Source organism: Syngnathus leptorhynchus, chromosome 3, assembly GCF_054491065.1.
Source record: "Syngnathus leptorhynchus isolate UIUO chromosome 3, UIUO_Slep, whole genome shotgun sequence".
NCBI lineage: Eukaryota > Metazoa > Chordata > Actinopteri > Syngnathiformes > Syngnathidae > Syngnathus > Syngnathus leptorhynchus.
Window position 1 is genome coordinate 14,025,564 of NC_141197.1, and position 23,532 is coordinate 14,049,095.

A 23,532-nucleotide genomic window follows, 5' to 3' on the forward strand; every position below is an offset into this window, starting at 1 on the left:
AGAGGCGGAGCTGAAGCTGGAGAGAGGCAAAGCTGGTGAGGAGCTGGAGTCAGAGGCACAGTTGGTGTGGAGCTGGAGTTGGAGGCAGAGCTGGAGCTGGAGCTGAAGTCAGAGGCAGAGCTGGAGTTGGAGGCGGAGCTGAAGGCAGAGCTGGTGTGCTGGAGTCAGAGGCAGAGCAGTTGTGGAGCTGGAGTCAGAGGCGGAGCTGAAGCTGGAGTCAGAGGCGGAGCTGAAGCTGGAGTCAGAGCTGGTGAGGAGCTGGAGTCAGAGGCGGAGCTGAAGTTAGAGGCAGAGCTGGTGTGGAGCTGGAGTCAGAGGCAGAGCTGAAGTCAGAGGCTGCTCCATTAAACCATATAGTGTACATTCCTTCCCTGCAACACTAGTGAAGTCTTCATGGTATAGTGGATAGTGTGCTGGACTCTCACCCCAGCGACCTGAGTTCAAATCCCGGTGGGACCCCAAAAAAAATGTTTCATCATGGAAAAGGCGTTGGAGGCGGAGCTGGTGTGGAGCTGGAGTTGGAGCTGGAGTTGGAGGCGGAGTCAGAGGCAGGGCTGGTGTGCTGGAGTCAGAAGCGGAGGTGGAGCTGGAGTCAGAGGTGGAGCTGAAGTCAGAGGCAGAGCTGGTGTGGAGTTGGAGTCAGAGGTGGAGCTGCAGGTGGAGCTGAAGTCAGAGATAGAGCTGGTGAGGAGTTGGAGTAGAAGGCAGAGGTGGAGCTGAAGTCAGAGGGCGGAGCTGGAGTTAGAGGTAGAGTTGGTGTGGAACTGGTGTCGGAGGCAGAGCTGAAGTCAGAGGCAGAGCTGGTGTGGAGCTGGAGTTAGAGTAGGAGTCAGAGGCTGCTCCATTAAACCATATAGTGTACATACCTTTCCAGCAACACTACTGAAGTCTTCATGGTGAAGTCTTCACTCTCACCCCAGCGACCCGAGTTCAAATCCCGGTGGGACCAAAAAAAAAATACAGTATACTGAAACAGCTATGATTGAAATTCTATTTTCAAAAAGCTAGTGATTTGACATTTTAGGCCATAATTCTAAAGACAATCAAGAGATATACACTCATTTCATGGCACTTCTATAGAAAGTTCGTCTGTTCTGTTTTATATATAATCGGCCCCTCATTTATTGTGCCTTTTTTTTTTGGGGGGGGGGGGGGGGGGGCTGCACTTTGTACATACTGTTGTATATTGTCATCTGTCCACCAGGAGGGCGGGGGTGAGTGCAGCACACGTAATGCGCCGTAGAAGAAGAAGAAGCAGCTTTGCCACAAACCTGGAGCTGATCCCAGTAGAGTCACTCACAGGGAGTACACACTAGTAAAGCTTCCAGGGAACCATGAAGAACGAAGGTATAGAAGGGACAGAACTTTTCGTTAGCCCTGACAGGGGCCGAGGTCTGCAGGCATTGAGACACTTCGCGGTGGGGGAGTTGGTGTTCGCCTGTCCAGCTTACTCGTACGTGCTGACTGACAGTGAGCGAGGAGCGCACTGCGAGAACTGTTTCACCAGGTAAGAATGAATCATCTAATCGGTGTTTATTGTCGATATATTTTGGGAATCATTATTTCACCCTTGTTAAAAGTTAGCCATGTGTTCATTTCAACGTAGGCTAAGGTTAGCGTTGAAACCTCTGGACGCCCACCTAGCTCAATTAAATGGGTCAGTGCGCAACATTCATCACTGCAGATATTATTGGACAATAAATTCCGTTCAGATATAAGATGATCTGACTTACATAAGCTCTCATTCATTAGGCCAAAATCAATCTTGTCTTCTAGCAACTTATAGAGGCACATTTCTTCCCATTGTGTTCACTGACCTCTTATAAAAAGTGATTTGAGCAAGAATTTGCTATTATTAGGCTATAAAATTGATCATTTTCTTTCCTGGTGATTTAATTCTCCCCCCCCCCCCCAAAAAAAAGGTGTGTGTTTTGAGCAAAAAAAAAAGGAAAAACAGGGGCAATGTATACATTTTAGTTCCACACTCTTGTCTTTAATTTAAATCCTCTTACTGCTTCCCACACATATATGACGCACACATGCTCCATTAATTTTTATGGAGCAGTGAAAGGTTACAGTGCTAAATATAGCTGGCCATGCCTCCCAGTAGTGGAGGAGAAGAGAGGGCCAGGGGTGTGTTGCACATTTTTGTCATTCTATTCAGTTGAAATAATTAACAACAAAATCCCTCGAGAGTTGAGATGCAAAAGAAAGGGTTTTGATGAGGTGTGTGTGTGTGTGTTTGTTTTTTTACAGAAAAGAAGACCTTTTTAAATGTGGCAAATGTAAACAAGCCTACTATTGCGACATTGACTGCCAGGTAACCCCTTTGTTACTTTCATGTGTCTTATTGTGGAGTTGCTTATTGTATTTGTGTATGCACGCAGAGAGGGGATTGGCCCATGCACAAGCTGGAGTGTGTTGCCATGTGTGCCTACGGGGAAAACTGGTGTCCCTCAGAGACGGTCAGACTGGTAGCCCGAATCATTGTGAAACAGGTAGAGTGAAAATTAGCTGCTCACTACAAAGATATGTATCAGGTTATATGACAAAGTCAACATGGCCGCTGACAGTATGCTGCTCTCCAGCAGTTGTTCCAAACGGTCATGTTTTGATGAAAAGAGCTGACAGCAAAATAATATGTCATATAATTGTTGTTGTTGTTTTTTTTTTAAAATCATGGATAGAGAGTCACGACAGAGCGCACGCCGTCAGAAAGATTACTGCTGCTCAAAGAGTTTGAAGCACGTGAGTATGCTTGTGCTTGTCTGAAAACATTGCCGTATAAACCCACCACTATGCAGAGTTTCATTAAAAAAAAAAAATCATTTTTTTGTGTTATTCTGCTCACAATCCAACTCACAATAAAGATACCTGTAACTCTAGCCCTTGCACTCCTGCGCTTAGTGTAAGTAATTCAATTAGAATACTAAATATATTTCTCCATAACCTACTTACCTTCAGCCGCAGTATAAAATGTGTTCTTAGTTACATCTACAAGCAGTTTTAGTTACAGTTAAATTGTGTTAGCGGTGTCTCGAGACTATTGGAGACTCCACTGTAGCCTCCGGGTCTTGTTCTCTCACTTTGTTTCACTCCAAATGTGCAGCATATTGGGACTTCATTCCCAAGACTCCCAATGCTGTCATTTCATGTTCTCCGCAAAGCGATACTCGTACTGTGCCTTCCTGTGAGGTTATCGATCATGATGTTGTTAAATATCCACTCGCGCTGTTGTGTTTGTATGCTTATATACAATACGTTGGAGGTTCATTTGTAGCCGCAATTTTCTTCCTCTTTCATTTCTTTCCCAGATTTAGACAAAATGGACAGCGAGAAGGATGAAATGAACCAGACAGACATCGCGGCACTGCATCACTTTTACGGAAAACACATCAACAATATCCCGGACAATCAGGCTCTCACTGAGCTCTTTGCTCAGGTTTGTTGCCTTGTTTACTCATGCATGGAGTATATTGTAAACATTGCATTTCTAAATGAAATAGATTGAGAGTTGATGCTGCTGCTTTTTTTTTTTTTTTAAATAATCCATCTTGCCTCAAGTAATATGATTTGGCGCTATTGTCTTTCTTCTGTTCTGTTGTTGATGATTTGTGTGTAGGTGAATTGCAATGGTTTCACAATAGAGGATGAGGAGCTCTCACATTTGGGATCAGCTGTTTTTCCAGAGTAAGGACGCTAATTTCATGCTACACATGTAAATAAAAGTGATGATGCAGGACTTTCTGTTGCTATGGAAGTGCTTTATATTTGGCAACAGAGCCTGACAGCTTAAAAAAAAAAAAAAAAAGAGATGGCTCTGTGTTAAATCAAGTTCTCATCCTTCCTTGACTATTCTTCGCTCAATGTCCTGATGTGATTTATCCCAGTGTAGCACTGATGAACCACAGCTGCAGCCCAAACGTCATTGTCACCTACAAAGGCACCGTGGCAGAAGTAAGAGCTGTCAAGGAGATCAACCCCGGAGAAGAGGCAAGCATCTACTCACGTAGAGGCGTACTGGATCACATCTACCCAGAATGCAGTTCATTTTAGCATTGACTGTTGTTTGTTGTCTTTCCTTAGGTGCTTAACAGTTACATCGACTTGCTCTACCCCACAGAGGACCGAAAGGAAAGGTTGTTAGATTCCTACTTTTTCACGTGCCAGTGTACAGAATGCACAACCGAGTCAAAGGTACGATTGTCTACCCACATTACGGATATAAAAAAAAAAAGTCCACACGACTTTGTTTAAATCAGATTTTGGATATTTTAAAAAAGAAATGACACCAAGATAGATCATTTGAAAACTTTTTCCCACCATTAAGGGGTTAGGGTAGCTCCCCTGATATAAAGCTCTCGCTTGCTTCATAGGACAAAGAGAAGATGGAAATCCGCAAGATGAGCTCCGGAGCACCCGAGCCAGAGGAAATCCGAGCCATGGTCCGATACGCCAGAAATGTCATTGAGGAATTCAGGAGAGCAAAACATTACAAGAATATCCTTTTTCCTTCATCGCCGCATTTTTCCTTTTTGTTCTTCATCAAGTCACTTAACTTCACTCGTGACTCCTTGACTTTCCGGCATGCCCGAGCGAGTTGCTGGAGATGTGTGAACTCAGCCAGGAGAAAATGGGCACCATATTTGCGGACACCAATGTCTACATGCTGCACATGATGTATCAGGCCATGGGCGTCTGCCTCTACATGCAGGATTGGGACGGAGCCATGAACTATGGAGAGAAGATCATACACCCATACAGGTACAACCTCTTGCTTAATCTTTTTTGGAAAACCACACTGATTGTACTGAGAGCTGCTTCCTGAGTTAGCTACAAAAAGGTAGAGCTCGGTCTGCATTGTACTGCAATGTTGTTGTGAAAATGTTGCTATCAAACAGCTGAAGGCAGATCTCATCAGATACCGCAAGTGTCCCTAATGAAGTGGCCAGTAATTTGATAGCGTTACTCTCTGCAGCGTGCACTACCCGGCCTACTCTCTGAACGTGGCCTCCATGTATCTGAAGCTGGGTCGCTTGTATTTGGGGCTGGAGAAGAAGACACAAGGAGTCAAAGCTCTAAAGAAGGTATTAGAATAAAGTCCGAAGCTGGTGTTGCACTGCGTGAAATAAATGTTGGATACAGCTGGAAATAAATGCTTCAGAAGACATCATGTTGTGGAAGTTTAAAAGCATTATGTGAATTTCATGTGTCCAGGCACTGGCAATTATGGAGGTGGCTCATGGGAAAGATCACCATTATGTTGCAGAGGTCAAACGGGAACTTGAGGAGCAGAAATGAAAAGGCAATCAAGAAATGAGGAGAGTAAAGCACACAACCTGACTGCATGGTATGCGTCTTTTTTTTTTTTTCAACATCGCCTTTGGAAGCGATTTGCTCTCATCTGTGAATTTTGTCTGATGATAAGTGCAAGCGACTTCATCAGCTGTCTTGTCACTGGCACACTTAAAAGGAGAATGATTTCCAGATTTTATTTTTTTGGGGTTTGTCATGGGCCATTTTTTGTGGCTTTATTTCAGAGTCAAGAGAGGATTTTATGACTCCCTTTGGTCAAAACAGATATCTCTTGTTACACAATCCTGATTTTTCTTGTGAGTGGCTGAACTATACGCCAACTGCAGCAAATGCGCAATTACATATTTCGCATCTTTAAAAAAAAAAAAAAATAATTTGCAATTACCAAGCATGAATGTGTCTTGCTTCTTTAAATGATTTGGAATTTAAAGACTGAGCATACAGCATCAAGGGACTGTAGCAACAAAAGAAAAAAATGCAAACAATTGTTCTTCTGTCAATACGTGTTTGGCTTGTGTCTGTCATGTTTGACTTGACTTAAAAAAAAAAAAAAGAACTGCAAGTTTTATAAGTTGTTGATGTTATTGGTGTTGTCTTTTTTTTGTAAGATGAGGCTTGTTGACCAAAACCACCATCTGCCCTGACTGGACATTCATCAAGCACAACATAGCTGGTACACCTGCACTATATCATGAAAGGAAACACATGTTGATTCAAACTGAACTACATCTTCAACATTTTCTGATACTGCTGTTGCAAGTGATCCTAATGAAATGTCCCATGAGGGCATATTTACAGTAGATATGTAAAATATATGCATGGTATGTCTTTTTGCACTCACAAACTGCACCTGTCTAGGCTACTTTGTCAAGCCACAACAAACAGTATTTAATAATTCATGATTATTTTTCTTAATATTTTTTTTAAGCCAAGTATTGGAGCCGGGTGCCATTTTGTTGTAGTCAGCTTTTGTTTGCATTTTAACAATTGTGTTGAACTCTTGGCTTGGAAATGGAAGCTTGCAGTTCTTTTTTTTTTTTTAACTCTCAATGAGTGATTTTGGACATTGATTTTGTGATATTTTTTCTGCACCTGATATAACTGGAAGACAAAGAGCATTTCGCTTCTACTGGGCTTTAAAATGCAGGATTCACGTTGTATTCAAATGTGTAAACCAAAGAGATGCCGGCATGTTATCTGTAGCCTTTCCACCTTTTTCTCTTTCAGCCATGGGTCCAGCTTATATGTCATGAGGTGTCACAAACAGTAGCAACTTCTGCACACTAATAACATCAGCACTGGTCGGAGTTTACCTGCTGAGTTGTAGAAATTTCATTCAAGGGCTGATTCTCTTTTCCAGTGATGTCATAAAACAAGACTAAAAGTGTAGCTATACGGTACACAAATAGTCTAATAAATATATTGTGCACGAACAAAAGCATTTTGGTTTCTTTTAAAAAAATTGTTATGGCATGGACGGTTAGTATTTATGGAAATGCACACATACAAAACCTCTTCATGTACACTGTCAGTAAATTCCAATAAATAGTACTTTGGCCCTCATTTACAATCAGTTGTGTTTATTTTGGCGCAATAACAGCAAATGATGCTGTGGGAATTCTTACGTTAATTGTTCTGCATATACAATTACAATGTGTCACCACATGGTGGCACCGCTCAACCCCAACGAATCTACACCAATCATATGCGCCGGCACGTGAAACGTCACGAGGTGTAGCCAATGAGAGTCGAACATTCTGAAATGCCGTTTGTGTCTATAGAATTTGAATCTTCACCGGGACTCATCAACAATCGTCGGAAAGAAGTATCGCGCCAACGTAAGTTCTCTTATTTACAATAGGGTGAACGCATTCGTGCCATAATTAAACGCCTTGCCCAATATTTAATTCCATGCCAATCTCATATTTATAGTCAGAGTGAAGTTGACTGGTAAAATATTTCCGCATTTAACGATGGACTCATGAAAGCTAACGTTCAGCGACTTGGTACGTTAAGTGCCATTTATCTTATCTTCTTACAGTCAAACTCCTCACAACCAAAACAAGATTTACTATTCTTAGACGGGAAATATTTAACATAGATTTAGCAATTATCATAATAATAAACCAGATAAACAAAATTCGTTCGCCCATTTGTCTCATACATCGATTTTTCTGAACCACTTATCCTCACGATTGTCGCGGGCGTTCTGGAGCCTTACTCTAACCCAGTTTGTGTTTCATCAGGTGAGCAACCATGAGCTGGGCGGTGGAGGAGTGGAAGGATGGACTTCCAGGAAAGGCTCTGCAGAAGATCCAGGAAATGGAAGTCCAACTGGACAAATTGAAAAAGGAGAGAACTCAAAAACAGTTCCAGGTTGACTCTCTCGAGGCAGCCCTGCAGAAGCAGAAACAAAAGGTCAGTGGTTAAGAAGATTGAAAACATGGACGATTGAAACTATGTTGTTTAGTTGGGGGACATTATAGGAAGTTCCGAGGCTGCACATTAAAGGGGCAAAAAATACAATTTAAACGGAATAGTATTTGTTTTTTTTTACAGGTGGACAGTGAACGCAATGAGGCATCGGTTTTGAAAAGAGAGAACCAGTCTTTAGTAGAGTCATGTGACTCCATCGAGAAAGCTCGCCAAAAAGTTGTACATGATCTGGGAGTCAAAGAGCAGCAGGTGAGTTTGACTTCAAAAGAACTCCAAATTTCTTTGCTTCTGTAGTCAGGCCAAAGTGTTTATGGCAAATGTTTGTATATGATCTCATATTGAAAATGTGTCTTGTTGGGTTTGTTTGCATGTCTAAAATCAAAATGGAAATTTTTGTCTTCATAAAGGTGAGATATTTGGAAGGCCAGCTCAACACTTGCAGAAACACAATAGAGCGACTGGAGCAAGAGCTTAAGAAGTGAGTTGTGGGGTTTTTTTGTGTGTGTGTGTGTGTCTGTGTGTGTCTGTGTGTGCAAATTTTGACTAAACACAAGCTATAGTGAAATTGCATCGCTAATCCGTTGCCACCAAAAAAATCTTCTTTGTTCTTTCAGGTACAAAAACGAACTGGATCGTTCTCAACCTGCCGGCTCTTGCTCCTTGTCATCCTCCTCGGATCTGCAAGCATTTGTTACTCCACAAAGGAGTTTCTCCACTCCAGTTTCATCTTACAGACCACAAGGTAAACGACTGTAAACCTTTCCCACCTAACTTTTTAAGATTGAATATATATTGTTTTACCTGCAAGAACATCACAAATCTGACATCAATCTTGTATATTTGCTACAGATAACAAACTAGAGGACCTTCAAGAGAAATATAACCATGAGGTAGAGGAAAGAAAAAAGCTGGAGAATGAATTAAAAGTCCTTCAACTCAAAGTGAGTATGTCAGTCATCGTTCCGAAGATTCTTCTATCTAATACTTTGGCTATTTTGTTTCTTTTGTAGCTGTTGAATCAGTCGTCGGCCAGTGTGACCCACAAAGACATTGCTGCTCGCCAAGCTGGATCCTCTATCTTCCCGTGGCAGCAACAAGATCGGACGCACGTCCGCCAGTCTCAGGAAATTGCTGAAACGCCTCTGAAGAGGCGTGGCACGTCCCTTTGGGACGCACACGAAGAGACGCCCATCAAGTCGAGCCAGCGGATGAGCTGTCCCAGAGCAGCAGCGAGTCCGGGTGGATCCCACCAGACGGAACAACTGAAAATCCTCAACCAAGGTGCTGTTTGGACTTACAAATTCAAACATCACAAATTCAAGTGGAGTTGTCACTTGACTGAATTATTCTCCTGGTGTTTATCTTGTCAGATGGATGGTAGAATTGAGAAACATTTTAATTCTGTTTGTTTCAGAGCTGCGTGGCCGTGTGTCAGAGCTGGAGAGGAGCATGTCCAGTCACGAGAGAGAGATTAGCAGCCAGACCTCCAAGCTGCAGGACCTACAAATCCAACTGACCCAGGCCCGCAAAGATCTGACTGAGCGGGACCGAGACTTGGCCAAGACCGGCCACGAGCTGCGTCAGACCACAGACAGACATCAGCAGCTCGAGGTCAAGGTAAGATCTGATGTCGTTTCTTTTTGTCTACTACACCGCGTAGAAGAGGAACGTGTGAGATTTTGTGGCAAATGTGTCTTAAATGCTGCTGCTTCTCTTTCTTAGTGTTCTACAGTTGAGCAGAAGCTGAAGCAGGTTACTGAAGAGATGAGCTGTCAGAGACACAATGCTGAGAGCTGCAGACGAGCCCTGGAACAGAAGGTCAAGGACCAGGAGAGAGACAGCCAGAAGGTGCAATGATACAGCTTGTATTTGGCCTTTTGAATGTGCTAAAACTAAAACATAACACCTGATCATTTTTGCTGTGTATAGGAGCTTACTCAACTGCAAAGATCTCATCAGACTTTGGAGCAACAATTGGAGCAGACCAGAACCAAGTTAACACAAGAGATCCAACAGTCCAAAAAAGACAACAACATACTGCAGACTGATTTGGAGAAAGTAACTCAGCTTGACTTCATTTTGCCATATTCCGCTCTGTATCATTATTATTGTTAAATCATCCTCTTGCCGTGTTCCAGATGTGTTCTCAGAGGAGTCAGCTGGAAAGGGAGGTGGAGGAACAGAAACAGAAGCTCCTGCGTTCACAGCAGAGCCTCCAGGCCAGCCAGACCAAAGAGGAGGATCTCCGCAAGAAACTAGAGGTTATCTACCATTTTTTTTTCTCTCACATGACTTTTGAGATTTGTAGTGGTTTGAGCTTCTTGGCAATGGCTTCCTGTTTCAAAATAGTGATTTTCTAGTCCAAGTTCAGACTTCACTTTTTTTTTTTGTGTGATTGTGTTTTCGACTAGGTGGAGGTCGATAAAATGGTTTTATAACTGATAATAAAGGAGTACAGTATAAACATACATTTTAATAGCTTGTCTGTATCATCTCATTGGTTCCTTTCTGACTCCAGGAGCATCAGCGAGAGAAGAACAGCACTTCGGTCCAGTTGGACCAGAGCACAAGGCAGTTGGCACAACTTGAGGAGGAAAAGAAGACCTTGGAGCAGACTCTCAAACGCACCCAAGGACTCCTGGATGATCTCAAAGGTAACTTAATGGTAGCATTAGAATAGTGAAGAGCAATATATAGATCCACATACCACCTGTTTTTTTGGGGGGGGGTTTCTTGGGCCCCACTAAGCATTCACTGTATTATTTGTTTTTCCTTAGCAAAATGCGAAAGTCAAAAAGATGAGCTGAAGAGACTTGAGTGCAAACAGGAGCAGCAGTCTCAAGCTTCGACGCTGGAGCTGGAGAACCTTAGGAAGACGCTTTCCGACGCTGAGACTAAAAATGAATGGTAGAGGGCAAAAAAAAAAGCCCCATCCATTTTTGCGCCTTGATTTAATCAAGCCAATCAACCTTGTTGCAATCATTCTCTAGGGCCCAGAAGGAAATGCAGAAACAGAAGCAAGCAGAGGAGCAGTTGGCCAACAAATTGACAGAGGCTGTAAAGGAAGGTCAAGAACTGAAGAAAAGTCTCGGTGCGAGTCATGACGAGTGCAAGCAGCTGACACAAAAGCATCAAGCTCTGCTGGATTGGAAGAACGAGAAGGATGCGCTCATCAACCATGCAGAGGCCACGCAGAAGGAACTCGCTGATAAAATCGGTGTATTGGACCAAAGTCTGAGCTCACAGAAAGAGGCTAATGAAGAATTGAAGGTAAAGATATTTATCCAACCAACTACATCAACAAGAGTCATCACCGTGTGTCATTCCAATAAGTTTCTCTGCATTGTAGAAGCAGCTGAGGAGTGCAGAGGAGGAGCAGGCCAGGCTGTCAGCACACATTGACAGCCTGAAAGGAGAACTCCTCATCAAGAGTACAGAGCTGGAAGAGAGAGAGCATCAGTACAAGCAGCTCCAGACCAAATCCTCTGAGGCTGTACAGAAACACACTAAAGATCTGGAAAATCTTGGTGCACAGGTGACCCAACTTGAAAAACAGGTGAACACTATTACTCCTGTAAATTTCCTCCTGTAACACAAAATCGGTCGGCTTGGCTCTAATCACTCGATCTGTTCAGGTCAAGGAATTGCAATCGCAGCTGAAGAAGGAAATTGCCCGAGCGGAGCACGCCGAGAAGAACATCGCTCAGCTGCACGACGAGCAGCGAGTAGCCTCCGACCTGACGCGCTCCAAAGAACAGCTTATTGAACTCGGCCGGGATGAAATACGACAGCTGAGGGAGAGCCTTGCTCAGGCTACTGTAGAGCAGGAAGAGAGAAATTTAAGGTGAGAGAGAGGTTTTGAAGTTTAGGTTGTATCTTGTTGAAGCAGAGGTAGAGGTGGAGACTGTCAATTTCATTTTGATGGCAACATCCACACTTATCACTATAAATTGAGTCAAAGTGAGTTTTACTGAACTGAGATTCATTTGAAACGGCGCAACAGAGCTGATGAACTAAAATGATTTCCTGGAAATTTGAAAAAGGCCCAACATTTTCAAACACAATTATGTCTGCATTGTCGCATATTGCACACAGATCGTCAGAGGAGAAAGCTGCTCTGTTGCGACAATGTGAGGAAAGCATCGCAGTGAAGACGGAGGAGGTGACACAAATCAAGCTCCAGTTGGAGGAAACTCAGAAAGAGCTCCTACTCACTAAAAATCAGGTGCGCTTTGCAATGAAGGAATTGGTGTCTTGACTTGTACAACGCTTCATTATTCACCTCCACGTGTTTCAGATCAACTCAATGGATCAGTTGCTGAAGACCCAAGAGCAGTTTGGAGCAGAGCTGCAGAAACAAAGCAAGAAGATGTCCGAGCGTGAGGAAGAACACAAAAGGATGGATGCGGAAAGTACGCAAAAGCTGCAACAGCTGGAGGCGGAGCTCCGGGAGGTGTACGATCAAGCGGCGGAAAAGGAAAGGCTCCTTGGAGAAGACCGAGCTGGGGTCTTGTCTCTGGAGAAACAAAATGAAGACTTGGAAAATGATCTCCAAGGGAGGGTGAAAGAAATACAGGTAAAGTTGGAGGAGAAAAAAAAAGATCTTACGAATGGTTTGTATGTTAATGAGATTTTTCTTTCTCCTCTAAAGCTCCTGAAAGTTAGACACACTGAGAAAGTAAACGAGCTTCAGGAGCAAATATCATCTTTAGAGGAGAAATTATCCTCAAACAAAGATGCGGCTGAGAAACTCCCGTCGCTGAAAAGTGAACTTGATTTGGTCAACCGCTCTCACACCGAGCTCAAAAATCACCTCGAAAAAGAAGTTTCAGAGCTCACGCAGAAGTTGAGCCAGCTGTCTGAGAGTAAAGCATTGGAAGCTCAAAGCTTCCTCGACAAGGAAAAAAGCCTCGGAGAAAAGTGTGAAGCTGCAGAGAAAGCCCTGAATGCTACCAAAGCTGAGTTGTGGAACATCCAAACTGAGGTGAAGACTCTGAAGGCAACTCTGTCCGCAGCCTCGCAAGGCTTGGAAGAAAGAGACACCAGCATCAAGGGTCTGAAGGAGAAGCTGAACAGTGCACAAGTTGAACATGCCAAGACTACTGAGCTCCTGAAAGAGAAGACGATTGTCATGAACAAAATTAAGGTTTGCTTTGGCTCCAACAATCGCTACAACAATATGTCAATGATTTTTTTTCAAGAGTGATTTAAAAAAAAAACTCTAATAATTCATTAGGATAATTCATTCATTTTTTATTTATTTTAATTGAAATCATTTCCCATCTGTTTACCAAAATTAAATTATAAAATATGAACGTGAACGTTTATTTCAGATCAGTTTACAATAAATTAAATTAAACAGTTATTTAACTGGCAAAGTGTTTGTGGTAAAAGAGTCACAAAATAATTTGCTGGAATTGTATTAGTCATAATCATTTTAAATGTAATTAATCAACCGGTTCTTTGCAAAACTAAATGCTTCTCAATGAAATTGTTTGGTTTTTATATTATATTTTATTCATAATGAATCAATTAACCATATTTTTCACGTTGAATTGAACAAACCAAGAATAGCTTTTAATAAGGATGTTTGATTCCACTTTCTTTCAGAAAGATACCAGTACTAGTTCTTGGGCCTGTATTTTGCCCAGCTCCAGTCTTGTCTGAGTTTATAGTAAAGATTGATTTTACATATGTATGTATATTTTTTTGCAAACAGGTGCAGTTGGAGATGCTTCAGATGGATCTGGAAGACAATGAGACAACTGTCAACTCTTATGAAAGTCAAATTGAGACACTAAAGGAGACCATTCAGTCTCTGGAGATGGAGCGAGCTCAAAACCAAAGTCACATTTCTGACATGGTGGTCCAACTAGAGGATAGCCAAGCCCAGGTAGATGCCAAATATGGTTAACAATTAAAGCAAAACTTTGGGTGCAAAATGCTCATTTAGCATTTTTTTATGTCTTTTAGGTCTCAGTTTTGGAAACACGGTTGGAGGAGGTCCAGTCTCAAAACTCCATGTTGGAGTCCAAGTATGTGACGGCCAGAGAGGAACTGACAGAGAGGAGTTGTGAAATAACTCGCCTGGAGGGGGACACTCTCAAATACAGTCAGTTAGAAGATGAAGTCGCCGCTTTGACAGCTCAAGTTGCGACTCTCAATCAGATCATTAAAGACAAAGAAGATGACGGAGAGTCACTTCAGGAGAAAAACAACCTGGAGGCAACCCTGAAACAATTAGTAAATGCCAAAGATCAATTACAGACTGATTTAAATGAGGTGAATGTTCAGAAGCAGCAGTTGGAAACAAGACTGGAGGCGTTACATGAAGAGAACAAACACCTGCAGACCAGCGTGATGGTTTTAACTGAAGAGAAGGAGCAAGCGGAAACACTGACACAACAATTGGCGGCGCAGAAAGAAAACACAGAAACAACACTGAGGCAACTCACCGAAGAGAAAGCCCAGTTCCTCTCCACTCTTGATCTTCTCTGTGAGCAAAAATCTCAACTTGAGGCCCAACTCGGCGAGCTGGCACTCAAGCTGACTCAAGCAGCCCAGGAGAAACTTCAGTTGCAATCTAGTGAAGCTCAGCTGATGGAGGAGAAGCAGCGGTCCCAAACAACCATCGAGCTACGTGATAACGAGGTGACTTCTATGCAAGAAGAAAAGGAACGGATCCAAAAACTCCTCCAGGACTCTGAACAGGAGTGTCGCAGGATGAAGGGTCATCTTGAAATGACAGAAAAGAGGATGGAGGAGGAGAACACATCCAGGTATGGTTATCAGCTGTGTTTATGATCTTCTGTTAGATAACCATTGTGTCTCAGGAACCGGCAGTTCGAAACGGACCGGGCTGAACTGCATCAGAAGTTGTCATGCTTACAACAAGAGCTGAGTGTGTTCAAGCACCAGTATGACGTGTTGCTGGAGCAGGTGGGCCAGCAAAACCACCTGATCCAGACACTCTCACAAATGCAGGAGCAACCTCAAGAAAAGTTGAGCTCCACCGAGCCTGAAGAGGCAGACGACAATGGTGAGTGCAGACTTGCAATTTTATTTGAACCCTCGCGACGGCACATTGACTTAACTGTGGCGGTAATTCCAGCGAGCCATGTTCAAGCTGAATCCACTGAGGAACCAGCATTAGACTCTTTGGCAATAAATGAGCCTGACTCGGAGGAACTCTCATTCCAACCTGATGATCCCCGCGGGTATGGTGACCTTTAATGTCAACTGCTGATAAATATGCAACAATTAGGAGAAATAGAGCTATTCTCTTTTGAATCTTGTAGTGAAGCAGAACCCGCCCTCGAAGCGGACGTAATCGAACCAGAGACGCTCGAGGAACTTGTGGAAGAAGATGCTTGCATGGAAGATGGACAGGAAATGCAGAGAAGTGAAAAGAAGCAATTTGATCAGGTATAAAAGAATTGTTTAGATTGAGTTGTCCTCCGACCAGTTTGTTCCGGAATTTGATTGTGGCTGGCTTTTTTTTCTTATTTTATTTTTGAATCTTCTTGTAGGATCATGAGGAGAGCACTCCCTGCGGTGTCCTTGAAAATCAAGCTGCTCCATTACACTCCATCGGTGAGAAATAAAATACACAAATTTGCGAGCAAAACGGATGTATTCAAAAGTCAAATAACTTGTGTTGATATTTCGTCCAGCAGAGACGAAAGCCGTGCAGTCAGAAGAGGATCACGAAAAACTCTCGAAGCTGGACGAGGACGTCCATGTCCTGCTTTCCAAAATTGACCTGCTCAACTCTGACCTTGCACTGAGAAAGGAGTTGACCTCAGACCTCCAAAAGCAAGTCCAAACCTTGGAGCAGAAAGTTGACGCGGCAGAAGAAGCGACGCGTTGTGCGGCAAATAAGCTGAACAAAGTTTTGAAGGAGAAGGATAGCCTCTCTGATCAGGTGGGTTATTGCTGGACTAGGAATGTCATTTATTAAATTGACATGTCAATTCTGCGTTTGAATTTAGTTGTCTCAGCTGTCAGAAGATCGAGAAAACTTAACCCTGCAGCTCCAAACAGCTAAATGCCAGTTAACTGACGTTATGGAGATGATGGAGGGACTCGAAATGGCCAAAGGTAAAAATATACCGATGAATTTGTATGCCATTGAGTTACGTGCTAATCTTTTTTGTTTCGCAGGCGGGTGGGACGAGAAGTTCCTCCAGCAGGAGAGCGAGCTGAAGAGGGTTCGCTCGGAGAAAGCCAATCTGGAGCAGCACATCCTGGGTATGGAGTGTGAGCTGGAGGCCCTGCAGGAGGAGCGCAGCAAGCTGGGAGATGAGCTGGAAACTCAAAAGAGGACGTGCTCAGGCTTGGAGCAGCAAATCGAAACGTTCTCCTCTGAGGTGGGAGCTCGTTTGCGTGCAAAATATTAGGGACACCCGAGCTGCAGAGGTATCGAATCTAATTGAGTGGCTTCGATGACTTGTTTTCTTCTCAAGACAATCCATCTGAGATCTGAGCTGGTTTCCTGCTCTGAAGAACGAGACGAGCTGAGTCAGGCTGCGAGCCAGTTGCGAGAGAAAATACACGGGCTGGAGAAGACCAACTGTGACACCAGGTCCTTAATTTCCATCCTGGAGGAGGACATCAGAGCTGGAAAGAGGGAGAATGAAGCCCTGCAAAGCAGCGTAGACAAAATGAAGACAGAGAAGCAACAGGTGCAAAAAGAACTTTTGTTTCTGGATAAGCTCGTCCAAATCATAAAGAATGGCCATCTTATCCTCCTCACACAATGACAATATATTTTTTTTGGTCTCAAGCTGTCAGAGCAGATCAACATATTGGAGGAAGCCATGTCTCAGCAGACTGGGGAGAAGGAACAGTTGATTGGGCAGCTTGACAAGATTAACGAAGATCGCACTGGCGTCAGTCTCAACACGGAGACCATGTTCAGCAAAATCCAGGTGAATAAGAAGAGTGATTAAAGAGACATCAACTTTTGAAATGTTACTATCGTCGGTTTCTCTGCCAAGGCTTTGGAAGGAGAAGTACAACAGCTGACGCAGTCTTTGGAGTCGTCTCTCCTGGAAAAGGGAGAAATCGCTTCTCGACTGAATTCCACACAGGACGAAGTCCAACAGATGCGGAGCGGCATCGAAAAGCTCCGCGTCCGCATCGAATCTGACGAGAGGAAGAAGAAGCACGTGAGCGAACTCCTCAAAGGTAACTGCCGTTTTTTTGTTGTTTTTTTTGCATCGTGGTCAATTTGATAGCGGCCTGACCAGGACTTTGCCTGTCTCTAGCCGCTCAGAGGAAGTCTGACTCACTGCAAGACCGCATTGATGCTCTGGAGAGAGAGAAGGAGGATACAGAGCAAGACCTGGAGGAAGCGGTCCTTCAGGTATTCCCAAATGTGAATATCTCTAAGAACTGTATAAGATAGAATATTGTAACACTTAACTTTGATTTGGAATACAGGCTGAGACGATGAAAGCCGAGCTGGAGGAGCAAAGGTTAAAGGTAAGCGATCAAATGTGGTTCCTTGATAAGATTTTTGTGTGCGTGTATGGTATTTTTTTATTTTTTTTTTCAACCTGAATTCACGTTTTGTTTGACCCCAGGTGGACGAAGAGAAAAGTGATCTCAGAGAGGAGCTCTCCAAGCTTTCTGCCACCCTGGACAACCTGAGGTCTGAGAAGGAGCAACTGGAGCAAGTTCTGCAGATGAAAAACGCAGAGCTTGAGGAGCTGAAGGCTGCTAAGGAGGAATTAGAGCGAGGGCTGGAGAGGGCACAGATGGATCAGAGAGAAGAGGAGGAACGGCAGAGGTGCAGGGTGGAGGAGTTGGAGCGGGGGTCGAGGGAGGAAGCTGAGAAGCTGACGAGGCGGGCGGACGATCTCCGAGTCCAGCTCGAAGCGGCTCATCGGCGAGAGTTGTCCTTTGAAGACAAGAGCGCAGAAATGGAAAAGGAGCGAGAGGGATTGAAGCATCTCCTGGAGGAGCTGGAGGCCGAGAAACAACATCTGCAGGACTCGCTGGAGAAGTGGAAGATAAATGGCCAGGAGTGGGAAAGGCAGAAAAACAATCTGATGGCTCGCATTGAGGCTTTGGAAGAAGACCTTGTAAAGGCCAAAGAGGCAGATGATAAGGAACAGCTAAAAGGAGAAAATAGACTACTGCTAGAAGAAAAAGAGAGACTAGAGCAGGAGAACAAGATGCTCCATTCTAGCAAGGAGGAGAACATTGCACTGAAGCAGGAGAGAGACAGAGTGGAGGAGGACAGAAACAAGCTGGAGGGGGAAACAAAGACGCTTCAGGCAGCCTTGTCACTGATGGAAGATGAGAAGAAGAGTTTGTCTTTGGCTCTTTCTGCACTGGACCAAGAAAAACAAAGAGCTGAAGACCACAAGCTGAAACTGTCAGAGGAGCGGCAGAAACTTCAGTCCACGGTTTCCTGCCTTGAGGAGAAGCTGGAAACACAGCAACTGTCCGTCTCCAAGCTCAACGAGCAGGTACGCACACCTACATTTTTCGTATAAAATATCTGGAATGATATCAAATGAATAACTGTGCGTCTGTACAAAGGACAAAGCTATAATCTAAATTCTTTATTTCCCTCCAGGTGTCCGAGCTGTCGTCCGTCGTCGCTCGTGTGTCCAAAGAGCGAGACGCCACGCGCAGCAAGTTGAACCTTTGGATGAAGACTTGCAAACAGCTGGAGCAAGAGAAGATGCTCCTACTGAGCAGCTCAGGTTTGTTGACTCAACACCGCTGGCAGGAGACGCCTATCTTTTCAATGAATCTCAGTTTATTTCAAAGCCACCTGTGATATTTCAAATCCATAAAACTAAATGAGAACTTCTTCTTTATAAACTTATTGGAAAAACAAAAAAAAGTACAAAAATCCTGAAAAGTATTGATGAATGCAGTGTGCCGTGAATTCCTCTAGATGGCAGTAATGCCCTAGGTAGTGGATACCTGCTAAACACATCTTCAACCCCATAAACGTTTGCCACGAACTGCAGATTCCCGTGATGACATATTCCAGAAAAAAAATAAAAATAAATCCAATCCATTTTTAACAGATGGAGCGTGCAAAGAAGCAGCACAGGTGGAAAATAAGCAACTGCAAATTCAAACTGAGGCGAGGAAGAAGGAGGTAGAGGAGCTGAAGTCATCCCTTGAAGAGGCAAAAGCAGAGTGTGAGCAAAAAAGCAAAGAGGTCGAGGAGCTCAAGGCCGCCCTGGACGCACGCGGCAGAACTCTTGAGGAGGTCAAAGGTGAACTCAAAGAAGTCAACCAGCTCGTGGAGGAGAAAACGCAGGAGGCGGACGACACCATGGACAAATATTGCAGCTCGCTGTTGGAGGTGCGCAAACTGGAAGAAGCCAACGACGCGCTGACGACAAGGCTGGAGTATTTGTTAGCAAGCAAAGACAACATCGGCCGCTCCGGCACCGTCGACGGCCGCAGACGCTCGGCGAGGTCTTCTACCAAACACCCGGATGACAAATCGGAAAACACGGATCCTGCTACTCCACAGAGGTCACCGCTGGGCTCCTCATCCGGGAAGAGGGCTCATAAACACATGAGCGATAAGGACAGCGCCCAGGAGGCTCTCCACAACCTCACCAAGAAGATCAGAGCCAATGCCTCGACCACACCAAAACCCAATACTCAACAGGACGATGAGTTCAGGCCTGAGGGGCTTCCAGAGCTGGTGCAGAAAGGTACCAGATGCCCTGAGTCTTTTATCATCATGCTGTACAACAACTGTAGACGTTAGTGGAGTCCAAATTTGTTTGTGTTAGGCTTTGCTGACATCCCACTGGGTGAGGCCAGCCCCTTCATCATGAGGAGAACCACCGCGAAACGATGCAGCCCTCGCCTGGCTGCCAGGCAGACGTTGGATGGCAAGGTAAGCACGAACACACACACACACAAACGTCATGCACTTGTTGTTCTTCATGTTGTTTTTCTTGTCTTCTCCAGGTGCTACTGCCTCCTTCCTCGACTGACAAGCGCGAGGAAGCGGTCACTCCTCGTTCGCAAGAGTCACCAGAAGAAGGAGACAATTGTCACGTTCAGTAAAAGGCAACGCAAAACACAGCACTGAGGTTTAGATGTACGGTACGTTGACCGTAATGACGCTGCACTCCTTTTAGTCATTCCTGTCAATCCTAACAGCAACATGTCTTTATTGACCTTTTTTTGTGTTTTAGTCAAAGATGAAAAATAGGGACAAAAAAAAAAAAAAAAAACTTTTTGCAACATAAGACAGCTTCTCTGGTTAGCAGTGGTGACTTTAATATTTTGGTACAGGTGATTAAAATGAAAAGCAGGGACAAACATGCCGTATTGCAACATAACAGCTTCTCAAAGTCTTCCTCTGGTGTGTAAATCAATTTGCCCTTCCATATTCTTGTGCTGTATATATTTTTCTGTCCACTCAGCCGTGAATGGTGTATTCCAAGAGCTAGTCTCCTCCTAACGGCAGCTTTTATGTGCTTCAATTTTTATTGATCCCCGGTAACTTTGAAATGTGTTTTTCTAATAGCAGATTTACTTTGTAGAATTTTTGAACTCAAACGCTTTTTACGTGGAAGATGCTTATAGTTAACGTGCGGGCGTAGGAGCTCATTAGTTATTGTAAATAACTCTTTAATCCCCCCACTAAACTTGTTTAAACAACCTGACAGCGTGTATGGTCTGTTTTGAGCACACCCTTTTCTTCAAAATTAAGTTGTTGTTTATATTTTTAGCATGACTATAAATTCTTTTTATTTTATTTTTGATATTTATTTATTATTACTTTGTTGTGCACCCAGTTAGGAGATGCAAAAAAAAAAAAAAGGTCAACTGTTATGCCTCCCTTATCTCAAATAAGCATAAGCGTTACATCAAATGTTAAGTAAAAAAAATATATATATATTTTAATTTATTTTAAGATTTGACTGAGAATCAAAAAGAAAGCTTGCAGCTTTTAAGACAGACCACCCATTCACCTTTAAGCAATCAAGATTGCCCAAATTGGAAAAAAGGCTAACAAGCAGAAGCAGTAGAAAATCTATTCAGATGCAAATCATTGGTTAGTGCACCTACCACTTGAATGCTTTCGACTTTGAATGGGGAGGAAATGCTCAAAATAAGCCTAATTATCTATACGTGTGTTAGTTAAAGACATCTCGTGTTTCTTTTAACGTGGACGGAGCTTTATGATGCGGTCAGATGGCTTCCGGTCAATAGCCATCGATCTCCTCTACTTATAGACATTAAGGTTATCGACGTGTCAGCTCGAGGTCATCGTGACCTCTCGAGCCGATGATGGCGGCATTCCGTTCAGTAACTCAACCAGTTTAAAGCACCTGAGAGCCATGAATTTCCAGTTATGGGAACGAAGACAACAGGAATGAGCCAGTCGCACACACACCTCGGAGTGGATAATGTTGATGCCAGTACCAACTGTGGCCCAGCACACGGGAAAAGCGAGGCTGTGTTATGACTGGAGCTGACTGTCAAACATGTGTTTGTGTAGGAGTGTGTGCGTGTGTCCGCAAGCTGGACGGACAGAGCTCCCGAGCGTCCCACCTCTGAAGCGTATGCATGAATTGAGCCATTCTTTATCCGACAACGCTGTAAAAGCAGCAGCCAATGTCAGGAAGTGACACCGAACGGCAGAGAGAACACTTGATCTTCTGCTAGAACATTTGATTTGCCTTAAAACAACACTGTCGCAACAGCATCAACTCTGTTTGGCTAACGGAATCTTTTGTTTTGTTTTCTACAATTGTTGGACCGATTCTGCTGTATGAATATGAATACACTTCTTCAGTCAGCTTATACTCCATTCCAGACAAAATGGGAAGTCTGAATTTCCCCCCCCCCCGACCTCTGACCAGGACAAGTGCACTGCAACTGTACTCAAACTTGGAGGGTCATCTCACCAAACCAGAAAAATAAAAACAAATCTACTTGGACGCCACTTGACCAATGCAGCCCACAAACCAGTAATGGTTAAGAGGTAAATTTTGTACAGTATTTTCATTGATCTATATTCAATCAATTTAGTTATTCAACATAAAAGCAAATCAGCCTTCTTGGTTGTTTATATTCACCTGGAAGGCTTTGAGGTTGCAACTGACACAATGCGAGTTGGTTCAATTTGATTTCCACCCTTCCAGGAATGTAGCATTAGGTTCTTGTCACCAAGGTGGCGTTAAAGCACTACTTTTATGTTACACCGTTTAGACTCAGCACAAAAAGCAGCCAATGTTTTTTTTTTTTTAGAATGGAGAATAGGTTCCAAAAGAAACTCTGAATACTATGAGTGAAACTTTTGGAGTATCCAATACATTTTAGTGGTGGCCAATTACTTGTAATCTTTACTCATGTGGCTGGAATTCTCTTAACATTTTTGTCAAACTGCCCCACCGGTGACCAATTCTCTAGAGATTATCTGCATGTCGACCTTAACATTATTAACTGGTATTGACTGGGAGAGGTCCTGGTGGCTGCAAACAATTACACATGCCGCAATTGAGCCATTCTTCCTGACTGGACTGCAGGCTTACTCCTTTCTTCTTTTGAGCAATAGTAAAGAGCAGACTCTGCATTTAGTGAACCCAAAATAGGAAAAGGCTCATAAAAGAAACTCAGTAAACGCCTCTGGATGTTTTACATCATTTGATTTCTGTAGTTATCTTTGCAATCATTTACCACCCTGCCTGAGGGGTTGTCAAAAGCTAGTTTTGGAAGGACCAAAGGATGCATGCGGTCATCTTGCAAGGATTTAAATATCGCTGCTTGCTCTGGAAGGAATATGAACTGCAGCTTTATTTTAATTCATTTAAAGTGAAATTTAAAATCTGGTGCAATGATCACTCAAAAAGTCTCTTGCTTGGAAAACTGAAAAGTATTGACTGTGTTCTTGCTATCCTGGACAAATTGATACTAAACTAAAGAAATGATGTAATATAAAGTTTTAATGACTGAAATAAATGATGACACAGCAAACTTGGACAGAGGTGAACTTGAATATATTTTCTACTTATACAAAAATTTTATTTTTACTCTAAAAGACATTCATGTGGCAGTAGTAGAAATAGGTTTAAAAAACATGCGGTGTAGAAAAATGCACAAAATTCATGAAATAGTCCTAAAACGCATATTGGGCACATGTGGCAAAAAAACATTGGTTTCATTTTTATACAGCAACAGAAGCAGGATATCTAAAAAAAAAAATGTAAAGAAGAAATGAAATGAGACACCAACTAGCATGTTAGTACCCCACTAATGATAATTGAATAAACTATACTTTTTAAATATCCTTAACCATTCGTAAAACTTGAGTTTTCATTCAAATTCTTTCTTGACGTACGTAGGTATCGGTCCAGAGATAAAACATAAATAAAAATATCACTTTTCACTTTTGGCCATGTGCACAAGTGTGAGTGTATATTTTAGCACCATAGTCCGTCAGAACTCACTGTGTACAGAGGAGTATTAGGGGAAAATACAATTCAGAAACTCAATGTATATATTTCTGCCTTGAATAAGAATTCAAGAAAGAAAACAGTTAGTTTGTGTGAAGTAAATAATCTAAAGATGCAATCATTTTGATGTGAATAGTCTGAAGATTAAGATAACAAAAAAAATCAAATCAAATTAGTCTATATTATTACATGCAAAGAAAGTCATAAAAAGGCAAAACATAATATGAGCGTCAACATTTTTCCAACTTTTTTTTTTTTTTTTCCAGACTTTTAGATTGTTTAGTTGGGCCCTAATACTCCTTGGTACAGTTGTAAACAAAAT

At 43.0% G+C, this 23,532-nt stretch overlaps 2 protein-coding genes across 5 annotated transcripts; both read left to right on the forward strand.

Annotated features, from left to right (window-relative positions):
- The first annotated feature begins 1,232 nt into the window (after positions 1 to 1,232).
- Positions 1,233 to 6,879, forward strand: smyd2a (SET and MYND domain containing 2a). Of its 2 annotated transcripts, XM_085906894.1 has the most exons (13): positions 1,233 to 1,507; positions 2,257 to 2,320; positions 2,388 to 2,498; positions 2,688 to 2,748; positions 3,315 to 3,442; positions 3,623 to 3,690; positions 3,891 to 3,993; positions 4,087 to 4,197; positions 4,377 to 4,500; positions 4,590 to 4,764; positions 4,979 to 5,087; positions 5,218 to 5,350; positions 5,925 to 6,879. In XM_085906894.1, the coding sequence occupies exons 1-12, from the start codon at positions 1,335 to 1,337 to the stop codon at positions 5,299 to 5,301; spliced, it is 1,311 nt and encodes a 436-aa protein (XP_085763020.1). In that variant the 5' UTR covers positions 1,233 to 1,334; the 3' UTR covers positions 5,302 to 5,350; positions 5,925 to 6,879. The 2 variants fall into 2 exon arrangements, with proteins under 2 accessions (XP_085763020.1, XP_085763019.1); XM_085906893.1 differs by having other exon boundaries at positions 5,218 to 6,879.
- A 130-nt stretch (positions 6,880 to 7,009) lies between these two features.
- On the forward strand, positions 7,010 to 20,481 carry cenpf (centromere protein F). Of its 3 annotated transcripts, none has more exons than XM_085906890.1 (38): positions 7,010 to 7,154; positions 7,563 to 7,734; positions 7,876 to 8,001; positions 8,160 to 8,230; positions 8,367 to 8,494; positions 8,602 to 8,693; positions 8,763 to 9,033; positions 9,167 to 9,369; positions 9,475 to 9,600; positions 9,682 to 9,810; positions 9,891 to 10,013; positions 10,271 to 10,406; positions 10,530 to 10,659; positions 10,743 to 11,022; positions 11,102 to 11,308; positions 11,388 to 11,596; positions 11,848 to 11,977; positions 12,050 to 12,328; positions 12,404 to 12,898; positions 13,472 to 13,645; positions 13,726 to 14,531; positions 14,586 to 14,791; positions 14,864 to 14,969; positions 15,051 to 15,177; positions 15,282 to 15,345; positions 15,426 to 15,676; positions 15,744 to 15,852; positions 15,916 to 16,121; positions 16,218 to 16,436; positions 16,539 to 16,682; positions 16,752 to 16,941; positions 17,022 to 17,119; positions 17,197 to 17,238; positions 17,340 to 18,230; positions 18,341 to 18,470; positions 18,804 to 19,448; positions 19,530 to 19,636; positions 19,711 to 20,481. In XM_085906890.1, the coding sequence occupies exons 2-38, from the start codon at positions 7,573 to 7,575 to the stop codon at positions 19,807 to 19,809; spliced, it is 7,911 nt and encodes a 2,636-aa protein (XP_085763016.1). In that variant the 5' UTR covers positions 7,010 to 7,154; positions 7,563 to 7,572; the 3' UTR covers positions 19,810 to 20,481. The 3 variants fall into 3 exon arrangements, with proteins under 3 accessions (XP_085763016.1, XP_085763018.1, XP_085763017.1); XM_085906892.1 differs by having other exon boundaries at positions 15,429 to 15,676; XM_085906891.1 differs by lacking the exon at positions 7,010 to 7,154 and adding an exon at positions 7,191 to 7,322.
- Positions 20,482 to 23,532: the final 3,051 nt, after the last annotated feature.

Coding starts and splice junctions, on each gene's coding strand:
- smyd2a (XM_085906893.1), top strand. CDS start 1,335: ATGAAGAACGAAGGTATAGAAGGGACAGAACTTTTCGTTAGCCCTGAC. Junction 4,198..4,376: donor AATGCACAACCGAGTCAAAG/GTACGATTGTCT, acceptor CTTGCTTCATAG/GACAAAGAGAAGATGGAAAT. Junction 4,765..4,978: donor AAGATCATACACCCATACAG/GTACAACCTCTT, acceptor TACTCTCTGCAG/CGTGCACTACCCGGCCTACT.
- cenpf (XM_085906890.1), top strand. CDS start 7,573: ATGAGCTGGGCGGTGGAGGAGTGGAAGGATGGACTTCCAGGAAAGGCT. Junction 14,970..15,050: donor CAACCTGATGATCCCCGCGG/GTATGGTGACCT, acceptor TGAATCTTGTAG/TGAAGCAGAACCCGCCCTCG. Junction 16,683..16,751: donor CCATGTTCAGCAAAATCCAG/GTGAATAAGAAG, acceptor TTCTCTGCCAAG/GCTTTGGAAGGAGAAGTACA.